Raw genomic sequence first — 16,636 nt, forward strand, 5'->3', positions numbered from 1 at the left:
CTCTGTCCCTGCAAGAAATCTGAGGTATCTTCTGCAGCTTTGTCCGATTGGGACATGCAGGTATGCCTCCTTGAGGTCCAGAGTGACCAGCCAAGACCCCTTGCCCAGCATGGGAAGGAGTTGCTGCAACGTCAGCATTTTGAATTTTGGCACAATGAGAAAAGTATTTAGAGTAGACAAGTCCAGTATAGGCCTCCATTTGTTTTCTTTTCTAGGAACAAGGAACAGTCTTGAATAAAATCCCTGGCCTTGTTCCTGAGGAGGAACCCTTTCTATTGCTTTTATACTTAACAGCTTTGAAACTTGAGTGAGTGCCTCTGCCCTTTGATGATGTGGCAGGTTTGGCATGCCTTGTCTTATTGGTAAAGTATGGAAGTGGAATCTGTAACCCTTGTCTATTAAATCCAAAATCCAGTTGTCCTTGGTTAAGATATGCCAGTTTTTTGAGAATAAGGATAATTTTCCGCCCAAAGGTGCTTCTCTTTGAGACTTTGTAGGCGGTATGAAAGTCAAGTCATTGTGATTATCCTTGTGGTGCAGCTGGGCTGCCTGCGCCACTTCTTTGATTTGGAGGTTGCCATTGGTGGCCCCTGTAGGATCCTCGGTATTGCCCTCTACCTCGGGCACGCCTGTTTTTTCCCCTTTGAAACTGGGAAGGACCAATTCTTTGAAGGCCAGTTTCTGCTGAACCTGGGTGGCTGAACCTGGAGGAAATCTTTGACTGTCTGTACTGATTTGGCTTTTTCCTCAATGGATTTCAACACATCTTGTGCATTAGCACCAAAAAGCTTCTGTTTTTCCAGAGGTGCATCAAGTAACTTTACTTTAACATGGTCTGGCAATGGCTGATCTTTTAACCAAGCATGTCTACGTATCACAGCCCCAGTCATAGCTGCCCTACATGAAGCCTCCAATGCATCATAACCACACTGAAGAAAATGATTGTTAACCTGCTGAGTGTTATGTATATGATCCTGCAATGCTTTTCTATCAATAGGCTCAGGAGAGGCTAGCTTTTTCTGTAAATCATCCAGTAAAAAATCCTGGTACTGAAACATATGAAAAAGGCAGTTAAGTGACCTCATGGCTAGGGTGGTAGAGGTATAAACTTTTTTACCCCATCTCTCCAGGGACCTAGCTTCCCTATCCGCTGGCAGTGGATTCTTGGCAGTGGAAGTAGCCACTCCCTTGGGGCCCTGTGAAATAGTTTCTAGATCCATAGAGTGTGCCTTAAAGAGATGTTTGTGAGTGTCAGGGACCCTATAATATCTGTCTGGCTTGACAGGAGCAGGGGGGAGAGAATCAGAGTTAGCACTGGAGTCAGAGAAAACATCATCCAAAACATCCATAACTGGAGGAATAGCTAAAGGTCTGTGCTGGGGAAGCTTGAGGAAGGTAAGTAGCCTTTTCCTGGAATCAGAGAATTCCTGACCCTGCCATTTAAAATGTTCCCTCATAGAGTGCAGGACTTCACCAAATGAGAAATCCTCTGGAGGGGAGGCAGAGGGAATTGATTCCTCAGCATCAGAGTCCTCATAGGCCTGGAAGGATTCTTCCTGGGTATCTGAATGCTCAGAATCCCCAGAGGCTTCATCTGAAGAGAGGTTGTCAGCCTGCTCAGTTCTGGGCCTTTTCTCTGCAGGTGGCTGAGAACCTCTGTCTGGGTGAGGCTGAGACCCCCTGATAAGAGAAATAAGATCTGCAGCAAGAGACATGATCTGTTTATCAGAAGAAGGGGCCTGAGCAGCAGGTTTAGGATGGGCCTTGGCCTGGCTGGCGGCCTTAGCACGTGCAAAGGCCTTGATGGACATGGATACAGGAGGCCTTGCAGCCCCACGTGCAAGAGTAACCTTGTCTACTGGAATGGTGTCAGGTAGATCCAGAACTTCGGTTTCGGGAGGAAAATCAACAACCGGCACCTGAGAGGTCTCCGAGACCGAAGGACGTGTTAACGCTGTGTCGTCGGCCTGGAGCAGTTGAATTACCGGTTCCGAAGGGACCGAAGCACTAGTGGAGGATTTAGGAGTTGCATCGTGGTGGACGCGGGCAGAGGATGTCGGTCCCGGTCCTTTCGTTTTTTGGTAGATTGAGTTGTCGTTTGATCAGACAGCATAATATACGCAAAAGATTCACCGAAAAAGTCTTCGGCAAATTCTGCCCGGCGCCTGAGAGTGCGCTTATTAAAGAAAGCACAGGCAGCACAGGCCGAGACGTCGTGGTCTGGGCCCAGGCAAGGAAGGCAGTAAGAATGGAAGTCCTTATGAGGTATTTGTTTACCACAAGACAAACAATTATTAACTCTCAATTTGTTCTGACATCGGCTGAGGCAAGAAAAAATGTTCCCCAATGGGGTACTTAGCTTTTAGATGACTTCGGTACTGAAAACACAGGAGCTGACCGACCGGCACTTGCGAACTGCTTCTGCTTCGGGAACCGCGCGGCAAGAAAGACGGAAGAAGATGGCGTCGGCCGATGCCTTTATACTCCAGCCGCTCTGACGTCGGAGGGGAGGCGACACCAGCCGATGCCGGACCCAGACTTTGGAATCCGGCCGACCGAGGGCTGCCTGAGGCAGGACAACCCATATGTTATGACTGCAGTTGCATTCTTGAAGGACATCCACAGTAATCCGTTCTCTTTCTCCCTCTCTACAATTAGAGCTACTACTGCTTCTGCTCTGCTGTCATCATTTCTTCATCTGTCCCAGAGGGTCTCTCCTCCCACCAATTTCAGGAATTTCATGTCTATTATGTCTAGCTACCTAAACTGCTCTGCCTTTACTGTCTAGGTTTCTGTACCATAAGAATGTCATTTTGTAAACATGGCATAATCAGAAATACTTAAAAAGATTAAGACAACAAATGGTTGAGAGGCAAGTAATAAAACTGAATAGGTAATAAAGCAAGAAACCTAGGAGAAATTTAAGATTAAAGAATACTATGAAATCTCTACAAGGAAGGGGAACAGATGCAATACAAAGGAGAAAGACTGGCTAATTACTTAAGCAGAATGCCTGGCTTTACCCTCTCTAATGCAAGTCCAAGCACAGTTGCTGTTAACTCTTCTTACTCCAGTAGAAGAAACAAGCAAGTAAATGTTGGGGAACTATCTAGGAGAATATGGGAGACACCAAATGAAATTTGGAAAATGGGGACGCAAAAATTGTTGGACATGAAAAGACTGTTCAATTGGGTGCTACATGGAAAGGGGGGGTTCAGTTTTCATAAGATCATAGGAAGTTAGTAGGCTACTCCCTTACAAGCCTAGCAAAGAATTTAGCCCATGTTCCAAGTCAGCACCCAATGCCACTGTGTGAGAAGAGAACAGTTTTTATTATTCTGAAAGATGGGAAGGATTCCATAAAGCCAGCATCATGTAAGACTTGCATTTTGGTGTTAATCACCATCATTCCAATTTTCTACATGGGGTCAGGTTGTCATGTCATCATCCCTCTCTACTCAATGCCACTGTTCTATCTTCTTCGGCAATCAAGCCTGACTTTCACTGGTGGTCTCTCAGAATCCATCCATCTCTTTGCTGGGCATCCTCTTTTCTTCCCATCTGTCCCAACTCCTCAACCAACTGTCTTCTACTTTTCTGTACATGTGCCTGAACCACTTTAAACTGTTCACTATAACCTTCTCTGCAATTGGTGTTATTTGGGCTTTTGCTCCAATGTCCTCATTTCTTTGTCTGTCCCACAATGTGCATCCTACCACCCATCTCAGGCACTTCATCTCCACCACCTCCAGTTTCCTCAACTGCTGTGCTTTCAAAACCCAGGTTTCTGTAACACAAAGTAGTACTAGTCACACCACTGACTTTGTACACCTTACTTTTAATTACCTTTGGCATTCTTCTGTAACACACTACCCCTGACACACTTTACCTGCTGGCTGCAGCCCCTCTGATTCTAGCTTTGACCTCCTTATTCACACGTCACTTCTCTTTAACCAAAGAAGCTGTTAACTTGCTAAACTATGTTCCTTTCATCTCAATTGCCTTTTCTTTTTCTAACTTCCCCCATTTGCTGCTATGACAACTGCCTTATCTGTACTTGGTTTCACCCATGTGCCTTTGGCTTAGCACTCCATTCCCCTATCATTTGCTGAAGTTTCTGTTCAGAGTCAGCTTGTAATACTACACTGTCTGCATACAGCAACTCTGTTAATCTGTCCTCACAAACTTGCTTGCTAATGTAGTCCATTATAAGTATGAACAGCACTGTTCTCAGAGCTGGTCCCTCATACACCCACCATGCGAGTCCGCACACAATTTATACTTGTGCCATTGGGTCTTTATACAAAGCCTGCACTAATGCACAGGTTGGACATTTTCTTCACTTCTAACTTCTTCTCAATACCTGTCTTGTTAAACATTGGGTAGGTTGCGCTGCATCCTAATCTGAATCTGAACTACTCATCCCCAAATACTCTATCACCCTCTCCAATACTTTCATGCAGTGTGATAGGAGTTTGATACTGCTACAGTGTCAACAGTTGTCACACCTTTGTTCTTGTACACTGGCTTTAGAATGCATACCCCTCCATTCATCTGGAATATGCCTGCCTCTCCATCCTGATAGGAGTACCCTCAGGAGCCATTTCTCCCCTGGCACACCTAACAGCTTGATCTCATCTGCTGTGACCTCATCTGAGGCTAAAACATTCCTGATTTCATTCTCCTTAGTGTCGCTCTTTCTTCTTCCAGGATGGGCTCCTCTTCCTCTTTCATTGTAGGTTGTGTATGGGGCACTGCTTCTGTGGGGTTTATTCATTTAAAAATTGCTGGAATTACTATTTCCATCCGCCTTCGATGTCTTGCGGATTTGATAAGCAGGTTGTTGCAGGCATCTCTTATGAATGGTGTTTAATGACTGTCAATCTTTCTGCCTTGTAACCTGACAGTTTGTCATTTTCCAGAAGATAGCAGTCTGTCTCTGATGCCTTATTCTTTGCTATTTCAACTTCTTCTCTTAGCTTTTGTTATCGAACTAGTATCACTTCTTAGCCTAATCTTTTTCTACCTCTCACTTTTTCTGTATCCCTCCTTTCTTTTGACAACTTCTTGTAATTCTGCATTTCGCCATCAGATTTCCTTATACATCTTACTTTCATGCCTGGCTGATTTGCACAACTGTTGACACATGCTGCTTTTTGACACTGCCATTCTTCTTCTTACCCAAGTCCACCTATCTCATTTGCTTCCTGAGATGCTACAGCCCTGAGTACTTAAACTTTTGTGCTTTCTCTCCAGTCAACTCCCAGGTCTTCAAACTAGTCTCTTGTTAACCTTAGAGCTTGCAGCTGATAAGACAACCAGTGGTTTACATAGCTAGACTATTTTACTGGGAATGACTCGATAATATACGATTCTACACAAAGCACTTTCCTTATAAGGAAACCTCAGTTTTATCAGAGTTGTATGATGACCACTTACGTATGTGAACTTGTGACAGTCTTCCTTACTAAGTCTTGTGATGGCCACCATCATGCCATTTGCTAGGCCGAAGTCTAGAACAGCCTCTCCTTTATTCCTGCTGTCCAACCCATGTGGATCCAGGCAGTCCTAGTATGTTATGTCTGCCCATATATTTGCATTTAGGTCTTCCATTATCCACCCCAACTCATCCTGTCCAGCTTTATCTAGCAGGTCCTGCAACTGTTACCTAAATGCACTTTTCCTCACTATCACATCCTTACTGTTGGGCACAGGCTGAGATTATGAATACTGCCTTATCCATACACTGCAATCTGACTGCCAGGAGTCTATCAATAACCCTAATGACATATTTCACTATCTTAAGGCTCTTCACCACTGCAACTCCCAACACCACTTCTAGTCTCCTGTCCCCTTGAGGAGGAAAATCTGGATACCAAGCCAAAATCTTGGCTTTGCTGCACAATGCCCTTCCATCTTGTCACCTCGAATCAAAGGATATCCAACCTCCTCCCTGCCTTCAAGGTCATCCACTTTCAAGGTATGTCTTATCAGTGAACCTATATCAAGTGCAGCAGCCCTTAGTGTATGTTCTACAGGTTGAATAGTTTTATATCTACCTGTTGTTAAACACAAGCTAGGCAATTAGACACCAGATAGCTTATTGGCCAAAGGCTGCTGGACTGTATGGCAGTCGCACACACTGGCCAAGAAGCACACAGACCCACTACCACTGTTACCATGAGTCCCCTCGCATAGGTTGGAGTAGCCTGAGTCCTCAACCCACTTATCTGAAAACACTCATGCCCATTTTGGGTGACATAAATCAATGTGACCAAATCACCTACAGCCAATTTTTACACCATCAAACTGCTAGCCCCAACATGGCACTCACTCTGTCATCAGTATTTTATCTAGAGGATACTTCCCATCTGTTTTGTTATGCCCCAAATGAAAGCAAAGCAAAATATATATGATGTCACCACACCTACTGAATAAAATATCCAATATTCAAGTCTAAATAGTGCAGTTGACATGCTGCAAGGGTTACAAATTTAAAAGACAAAGAAATGTGTATAAAGGATCACTGCACTTTTTAAAAACATACTTGCTGAAGATGGAAATGATTACCTAACAGAGATATTAGCTGTTAATAAATGCATAGCTGTACTACAAGAAAGGGTTTGAAAAATGAAAGCAACTTACCAAGCATATTTGAAGATTCAATTAAGTTTGTATCCAAATCTGTCCAATAAAGTTTTCTTTCAGCATAATCAATAGTAAGACCATTGGCCCGACCTACATTTGGAACCAGAGTAATGCGACCAGATCCATCCATAGCAGCACGATCAATTTTGGGTTTCCCACCCCATTCAGTCCAGTACATAAACCTGAAAAAATAATTTACAAACACATTCTTATTATTACTATGCATGTATATTATACTACAGTACAATGATGTTTAGTATGACTTAAAAGTTTAAAATACAGTCACATACTGAATGCAACAATGTTAAAGAATGCAACACAGAAAAATGCACATTACTACGACGAGAGTCCTGGGGAACTTCAGGAGAAGCACAAAGTGATTAATTCCAAATTTTTCATTCCCATCGGCTTACCTGAAAAGTACCCATTTGTAAGGCATATAAGGCAATATTTACACTGACCTTTTCCATTTATTCTATTACCACTATTCCCCAAGTAAAGTTTGAAGCCAGGATCAGTACAGCTTTGCTCCACAGTTCTGTTACTCCATATAAGAAATAATTACACACATGTAAGGAGAGGTACTTTTGGATTTGTATACTCATTTTGGGGCATGGCATACACACGATAGAAACCACATCTAAAGTAATTTTCTGATGTGTATGACATAATACACTACAAAAATATGTTTAAGAATGTCTTGTCACATGTCCCTATCTCAACCTTTCTGATGTCAGAGTATGTACAGTGTTGCGATGACTTGCTCTTTTTTTTTTTTTTTTTTTTTGGGGGGGGGGGTGCACATGTGCTATAATGTATGCTTGTACTATAATGTACTAGAATTTCCACTTCATGCTGCTTAGGGTTCCATGAACCAGTACTTACTTGGCAATGTACATAGGAGGTTACTACACCAGCAGCCCTACAGCCCTTAAAAGCCTAACCATATTAATCCAGAGTTGCTTCAATTGTCCTTGGTTAGATGGATGTAATTCGCAGAGTGAGGCTATGATAAAAACTGACTACCCCTGTTCATGATGCCCTGACAGTATTTATGAAATTACAAGGCAAAGTCACAGAACAGACACTTAGTGAATTAACTAGTAATTAATATAGTTTTTCAAAGAGTTTACATTCTGTAAATGTACTTCTATTTTTTTGAACCATTCTGCTCTTTTGCCACATTCTGGAAAGCGCAACCCCCCCGCCGACCCCCCCAGGAGATCTCATCATAATGTTACCGGGCACACTGATTTCTGTGCCAAATAGAGTATAGGTTGCATAAGTATGCACCCCCATATATCAAAATTGAAAAAGATGACTCTCACAACTGTAAACATAGTTTTAGTTTTTGGGAAGCTGATATAAATATACAGAAATATACTACATACATATACACCTATGTATACATGTGTATATCTACCAGAATTGTCAAATGAACCTACAAATCAAGTGTGTGTGTGTATTTTATATATATATATATATATATATATATATATATATATATATATATATACACACACACACACATATATATATATATATATATATATATATATATATATATATATATATATATATATATATATACATACACACACACATATATAGATATATATATATATATATATACACACACATACATATATATATATATATATATATATATATATATACACACACACACACATATATATATATATATATATATATATATACACATACATAAATATATATATATACACATATATATATATATATATATATATATATATATATACACACACACACACAAATGTATATATACACACATACACATGTGTGTATACATATATAAAAATCAAAGTAGTACACATTTATGTATACGTCGGCAATATAGCTATACTATACAGATATATATATATATATCTTACATATACAGATCCGTGTTTATATATGTGTGTGCATATCTAGAGAGACAGAGACCGCAGTTCTTTTGGCCAAGTTCTCATTTATTTGACATAGGAAAAACTGACTTGGGTTCATTGAACACAGGATTTACTGAACATGCACTTTCCAGTTTTTGGTTACAGTGAGTTGTATGTGGAGAAGCTCAAGTACACGATATTGTCTGACCCACCTTGAAGTGTGACGTAAATTGAGACACTTCCATCCTTTGTCCCTTTCTGTGCAGTAGCTGGTCTAAATATGTGAAAGCCGTTTTTTCAGGTGTTCTACTCTAAGTGAATGGAAGCAAAGTCCAACAATAAATGATAGGGCTACTTATTTTCACAATCTGTGTTCTTACACTGCATTAAGGGACATATTTAGCTTTCCCATAATGTGCCCCTCCTGAGGGCAAGGACATTCTCCTCCCAGGCATGTGGTGTTACTGGTCATAAGTACATGTCCTAGTTGGCTTGGAGAAGTGAAGGGACTGCTGTACTGGCAAAAGGTGGGAAAGACAAATTGTGTTATACAAGAACAAGGTTCCTGTCCAGGATTTCTAATTAATTCTCATAAACGGTGCTCAAAGTCACTGCATTGCTGATCATGTAGATCACTCTTTAAGGGTCTATAGTATAAGCATGAAAAGACAACGGCGAATGCTCACATGAGCGAAAATGCCAGGAATCGAAAGGGTGTTTGTGGGGTCGTGGTACAATGAGGAGTGGGATACTTGCCCTTTCCTCACTGTAGTGTGATCTCGGAGTTGGAATATATAGTTAGTGGGGGGGGGGGCACAGTCCCCCACAATACCAAGTTCAATTACTGAAATTTTCGCTCATGTGAGCGTTCGTGGTGATGTCTTTTCGTGCTTCTAATATAGACCCCTCATTAATGCAGTGCAACTGCTACTACGCAAAAACACCACTATATGCCACTAGCAGACTGGCTGCAACATCATCCATCAATCATCAGGACATTTGAGGCTATCCACCTCCCCCTGGCTGGCCTTCTAGCTATCCTGAGCTCATCACGAATAGCAGCAGGGGGAGGAAAAGCCGAAAGAAGAAGTTGTTTGTACTTTAATTGATCGTTTTTAAGTGTTTTTCAACTGTTCAATTGCTGAGGGCTACACACTCAAGTGCGCTAGCCATTTTACTGCCTCAAAAGTGTTTGTATAACTGTATCTGTTCTAATTTTCGGAAGAAAAAAGAAAAAAAAAAAAATCCCATCTCTCTACGCGTTTCCTGCCTTTCTATAACCAGTAGAGTCATGTTTTCAGATTTTATTGAATTTGGGGCGGTTTTGTAGTTTCTGTGTTGCCCAGACCTTACTAAGATAGAGGGAAGCTTATCTGTTCAACAGTGAGAGTGGTGAGCTTTGTGCAGCCTTTTTGTCGCTGGAGGAGTGGTTTCAGTCCAGAATTTGTAGTTTTATTGGCCATTTTGGGTTATTTCTATCCCTTTCATCTTTTTGTTTAAAAACCCGTGCTTGCTCGGTTTTGCCCTCCGCACATTGCCACTTAACTATGCTTAAACTATTCCCAGTGCCAGAAAGTGTGCTCTTCAGATTTTTCCCTTAGAACTAGCCAGTTTTCGAGTTTTAGCACTCGAAACTGTTTCTTTGTGCTCAGCACTTGTCCAAAACTTGTTGCAAGCACTAAATATACAAATTACTGCAACACTCAAATTTCCTCACTTATCAAGAGGAAAACAGTTTTTAGTACTTAAATTAATAAGCACTAACCAGTCATGTCTAAGGGTCTTGGACTACATGAAAAGAAAGATGGAGGAGCTCTCTGACCATGTGGCCCACGCAGGTATGACACTAGCCCTGAGTAGCATCCTGCCATCGCTCAGAATGACACCACAGTACAAGGACAAAATGATTGACTTCAACAATTGGCTAAGCTTCTGGTGTCATTCTAAGGGGATCCAGCATATGTCTGCCTGGGACAACATGATCAAAAGGCCACGAAGCTTTGACAGAGATAGCCTGCACCTTTCGCCTCTGGGATTCCGGATACTGGCTAAGGCTCTTGCCACCCCTATAGTGCCTTTTTTAGGCAAGGCTCAAATGTCAAACGCACCACCATAGTAGATAATAAGCAAAATCTAAGGGTAATGCTACTCAATGCTAGAAGTCTAAACCTCAGAATGAACTCACTCGAGGCACTCCTTAAGATGAAGAATATTGACATCTGTGCAGTGACAGAGACCTGGTTTAAGGCTCCAGGGAGCACCCCTACATTACCAGGCTACAATTCTTACCACACCTTTTGGCCACCTAACCTGGACCGAAACACTAAAGGAGGAGGCATGTCCATATTCATAAAGGATATCCACACCTCCAGGCTAGTTTTTCAACATAATGCATCCGAAATTACCCAAGTACAATTAAGACTGGGCAAGACTGTAGTTCAGGTTGTAGCTTGTTACAGATCCCCCCGCCATGCCACAAAGATGCCCACTCCATGTTTCTTGATATACTGGATAATATTAAGGTCTAGCCCAATACCCTAATATTGGGAGATTTCAAGTATCCCACCATCAACTGGGAAAACTACTCATGTACCAACTAATTTGCTCAACGTTTTCTAGAATTCATCAATTCCAATGCCCTGGATCAGCTTGTCCATACCCACACCAAGGGCAGCAACATCCTGGTCCTGGTCATTACCAATATGGGTAACAGATGCTCCACGCCAGACATCAACTCCTCACTGGTCAAATCCAACCACAAGCTAATCACCCTAGACATCCATATCCCACCTCTACCCCCCATAAAAGAAACCACCATAAAAAACTTCTCCAAAGCCAGCTTCATGCTTCTTAAGGCAGAAGTGGCTAACTTCATGACACCCATACAGGTGGAAAATAGAGGCACAACTGCTGAATCATACAGAAATGCACTGCATAAGCACAAACAAGTGCATGGACTGTGCTATCCCAAACAGAACCAAGACGCTATCCTCCAAAAAAAGGTAGCCAATCTGGTGGTCCCCTGACATAAACAAACTACAACAGAAGGAAGAAACTGTTGCAAAAAAAGAGTAAAATCCCATGATTGCAGGAACTTCCAGGTCAGCCTCAGTAAGAAGTTGAGATCCCTGATAAATTCCTCCAAAGCTAGTTACAAAAATAAAATTGCCATGGATTCTAAAGACAACCACAAAGCATTCTACAGCTATGTCAAGAATTTCAATGGCAACACTCAGATCTGCTCTGAGCTACAGCACAATGGCACTAGATTTACTGCACCAACTGATATTGCCAACATCCTGGCAGACAGGTTCAGTGCAAACTTAACCCCCTCACCCCCCCAAACAGCCCATCTCCATACCGGAAGATTGCAAAGCCCCTGTAATTACGGATGCACAAGTAAAGACCGCACTCTCCAAAGCCAAGAAAGTACAGTTGTGTACACTTACCATAAATGTAGATGTTAGAGTGTATTCACTGTTGCAGTCATTACATTTGAGTTATCTGCTTACAGGCAGCCCTCAGTCGGCCTGATTAACAAAGTCTTGGGTCCTGTATCGGTTGCTGTCCCTTCTTCCATGACGTCAGGGTGCCCCAGATGTCAGGTGCCCGCCTAATGGAAAGCAATTAAATATAAAAGTACAATGATATACCTCCAACAAAAAAAGCAAATACACCCAAAAGGCTTTTAAGCATAGTAAAGGAAAGTAGAGATAAAGCCAAAAGAAGTTAGGGGGCTGAAGGGAGGGTAACCAGGACTGCCACAGAGAATGCACTCGAACATCTACATTTATGGTAAGTGCACACAACTGTACTATATTCTTCATGTTTCACAGTTGCAGTCATTACATTTGGGTAGATTCCCAAAGCTATGGTTGGGGGGAGGAATTTAGACAGCATTAGGGCCATCTATAAGGCCCTGCAAAACTGCAGTGGCAAAGACAGCTCTGGATTTAGAGAAAATTGGCAAATAATGCTTGGTGAAAGTATGTACAGAACTCCAGGTCTAGGATGTCCCTCGTAGGGACGCCTCTGAGAAAGGCTGTAGAGGTAAGATGCAGCCCTGGTGGAGTGAGGTCTGCTCCCCTGGGGGATAGGTTTTCCATGGTGCTTATAGCAGAAATGATAATGGCGTATCCATTTAGAAATGATTTGCTTTGAAATAGCCTTCCCCTCTGCCCCTACAGCAAATATCACCAGCAGTTGTTCAGATTTCCTTTACGGTTTAGTCCTGTCCAAGTAGAATCTAAGTTGTCTGTGCACATCTAAGGAATGCAGTATCCATTCCCCTTTATTCTGCGGATTGGGAAAAATTGGCAAATGAATGGATAGGGTTGGGAAGGTGGTCTAATGGTTAAGGTGTTTGCCTTGCAAACACAAGGTGCAGGGTTTGAGTATCACAAGGGACAACTGGCTAGGCTTAAAATGGCTCGCAAGGGCAGTTAGCTTAGTACTAACCTATGAACCTGATTAAGACCACACTGGACACCACACCTTGGGCATGAAGGATGGATTGGTTCTGAGTGACACCCTGTCCACATGAAAGATGATGAAAGGCTCCACTGTCATAAGAGCTTGTAATTCAGATACCCTTCTAGCTGAAGTGATTGCTAAAAGAAAAGCTGTTTTCCAAGAAAGAAATTTTAAGTCTGCAGTAGCAGCTGGCTCGAAAGGAGGTAGATTGAGTTTCTCCAAGACAAAGTTAAGGTCCCAGGCTGGGGTTGGAGCTCTCCTGGGTGGTCTCAAATTTTTGGCCCCTCTGAGGAACTGCTTGAGCAGTGGAAGAGAGAAGAGGGGAGGTTCTGTGTTATAATGAGCTGAAATGTCTAAGGCGTGGATTTTATTGGTGGAAAAAAAGACAGGCCCTCATGAAGCATCTCAGTTAATTATTGTAAAATCTGAGGTAAATTGGGCGCTGTTGTGCTCATCCCTTGAGCTTGGTTCCAGGCACAGACTCTTTTCCATTTTTCAGCACAAGATTTTCTAGTACTAGGCCTCCTTGCCTCTAAAATGATATCCATCACAGGTTTACTGAGGGATGGTAAATCAGAGATTATGTAATTAGCCAGGCTGCAAGGTTCAGTGTTAGAAGCTGAGGGTGCAGAATCTGGTTCTCCTGCTGAGACAACAGGGAAGGAGTCTGAGGCAGGTGCCATGGGTATAACCGTGACACACTGCGCAGAAGGGGGTACCAGTGTTGGCGCTGCCAGTCTGGAGCAATCAAAATCATCCTTGGTTTGTCCCGTTTCATTTTTAGTAGTACTTTGGAGAGCAGAGGCAGAGGGGGGAAGACATAGACAGAGTTTTTTCCAGCTGAAGGACAGAGCATCCACTTTCCAGGCTCGTTTGTGGGCAGTCCTTGTGCAAAATGTGTCCAATTCGTAGTTCTGGGGAGAGGCAAACAGGTCTACATCTGGGATCCCCCATTTGCATGTCAACATGTTCAAAATCCTTGGTTCCATTTTCCACTCGTGTGGATCAATGAGGTTTCTGCTTAGTCTGTCTGCCAGTGTATTTAATTTTCCTGGTAGGTGCACTTGGTAGTTCAAGGCTGTGTTCCACAATGCCATGGCTAGTCTGCAGAGGGGTAAGAATGTGTATCCCCTGCTTATGTACCATATAACAGTGGTGGTGTCCATCTTTACCATTAGTTGTCCTGGAAGAATGTGGTCCTTGAAGGCTGTCACAGCATTCTGTACAGCTAACATTTCTTTTTGATTGATATGCAGGTGCATTTGACTTGGGTTCCATTTGCCCTGAATGCACTTCCCTGGCAGGTGAGCCCCCCATGCATAGTCTGATGAGTCTGTTGTTAGGGTTTGGGTGGCAGGGGGTCGTGTGAAAGGTAGTCCCTTGTGTTGGCGGTAGGCCTCTGCCCACCAAAGGAACTCTAGGAGTAGGCAAGGTATGACAGGAATCACTGTTTCTAGATCCTGAGAATGTTGACACCATAGGCTTTTTAGACACCACTGTAGTTTCCTCATATGCAGTCTTGCATATGGAATTAGAAGAATGCAGGAGGCCATAAACCCAAAGGCTTGCAGTATTTGTCTTGCAGATAAGCAGGGTTTTTGTGGCCACTTGTTTGAAGTAGGTTGTCAAATTAATTTGTTTCTCTGGCGTGAGGTAAGACATCTGGGAAGTTGTATTCAAGCTTGCTCCCAGAAATATGATTTGTTGACAGGGTACCAGGTGTGATTTCTTTTTGTTTATGGTGTACCCCAGACAAGTTAGAACCCTTTGTACAAAGGCCAGATAATTCAAATGTATGTCCTGGCTTTCTGCCTGAATTAGACAATCGTCCAGGTATGGGTATATTTGAATATTTCTTTGCCTAACAAATGCAATAACTGGAGCTAGGCACTTTGTGAATACCCTGGGCACAGTAGATAAGCCAAAGGGCAGTGCAGATAAAGTACAGTTGGGTACACTTACCATAAATGTAGATGTTCGAGTGTATTCACTGTTGCAGTCATTACATTAGGGTAATCTGCTGGCAGGTTGCCCTCAGGTCAGCCTGAATTCCAAGTCTTGGGTCCTGAGTAGGTTGCTGTCTTTTCTTCCATGACGTCAGGTCGTCAGGGGTATAAAACATGCAGCAGACGCCATTTTTAGTTTTTCTTGCCCCCAAAAAGGTAGCAAAATTATATATATATATATATATATATACATACATACACAAGCAAATACACCACATAGGTTGTAGAAGATAGAGAAACAGGGGGATGGGTGGGAGGGTAACCTGGACTGCAACAGTGAATACACTCGAACATCTACATTTATGGTAAGTGTACACAACTGTACTATGTTCTTCGTGTTTCACTGTTGCAGTCATTACATTTGGGTAGAATCCCAAAGCTATGATTGGGAGGCTGGAGCTAAACAGCATTTGGTGCGGCTATAAGGCCCTGCAGCACTGCAGTGGCAAAGCCTGCCCTGGACTTAGAGTAGATAGGCAAATGGTAATGCTTTGTAAAGGTGTGAACAGAACTCCAAGTAGCAACCTCTAGAATGTCTTTGGTTGGTACTCCTCTGAGAAAGGCTGCCGAAGTAGCTGCAGCTCTGGTGGAATGACACCTAATGCCCTTGGGCACAGGTTTACCATGGTGTAATTAGCAGAAACGGATGCAATGGCTTATCCACTATGAAACTGTCTGCTTTGAAATAGCCTTTCCTTCTGATCCTGCAGCATATGACACTAGTAATTGCTCAGTTTTTCTTAAAGCTTTAGTCCTGCTCAGGTAGAATCTTAGCTGTCCGTGTACATCCAAGGAATGCAGAATTCTCTCCCCCTTGTTCTACGGATTTGGATAAAAAGTTGGCAGATGAACTGTTTGGTTAACAGCCACACTGGAAACCACCTTAGGCATAAAAGTAGGATTTGTACTCCGAGACAACCTGTCTGGGTAAAATATGACAAAAGGCTCTACAGCCATGAGGGCCTGTAGTTCTGAAACTCTTCTTGCTGAAGTAATTGCTAGTAACAGAACTGTTTTCCATGATAAGAACTTTATATCAGCGGTAGCAGCTGGTTTAAATGGAGGCAGGGTGAGCTTTTCCAACACATAACTGAGGTCCCATGCAGGTAATGGTGATCTTCTAGGAGGCCTTAAACTGTTGGCTCCTCTAAGATACTGCTTTAGTAAAGGATGAGAAAAAGATTGGTGGCTCTGTACTGTAATGAGCCGAAATGGCAGAGGCATGGATTTTGATTGATGAGAAAGATAGGCCTTTGTCAAGCATCTCAGTTAGGTATTGTAATATCTGAGGAATATTTGGTTATGCTGTATCAGTTTCCTTGTGTTTGATTCCAAGCACAGAATCTCTTCCATTTGTCAGCATACGATTTTCTAGTACTAGGCCTTCTGGCTTCCAAAATGACATCCTACACAGCTTTACTAAGAGGTGCTGTTTGTATGACTACATGATTAGCCATGCTGCCAGGTTCAGTCTCTGTAGTTGACTGTGCAGGATCTGATTGTTTTTCTGGGACAGTAAGTGTGGTCTTTGAATCAAGGTCCAAGCTGGGTATTGAGACAAGTTCCTTAGGATTGGGTACCAGTATTGGCTGGGCCAGTCCG

At 42.6% G+C, this 16,636-nt stretch overlaps 1 protein-coding gene across 1 annotated transcript in view; it reads right to left on the reverse strand.

Annotated features, from left to right (window-relative positions):
* Positions 1-16,636, reverse strand: part of LRP6 (LDL receptor related protein 6) — a 2,645,333-nt gene that overhangs the window by 1,298,785 nt on the left and 1,329,912 nt on the right. The window contains exon 11 of the mRNA XM_044088131.1: positions 6,646-6,830. Coding sequence (XP_043944066.1) covers positions 6,646-6,830 — 185 coding nt within the window. The remainder of the gene's footprint in view (positions 1-6,645; positions 6,831-16,636) is intronic.

The sequence above is a fragment of the Protopterus annectens genome, chromosome 11.part0 (genome assembly GCF_019279795.1).
Source record: "Protopterus annectens isolate FY-2018-M chromosome 11.part0, PAN1.0, whole genome shotgun sequence".
NCBI classification, from domain to species: Eukaryota; Metazoa; Chordata; order Ceratodontiformes; family Protopteridae; genus Protopterus; species Protopterus annectens.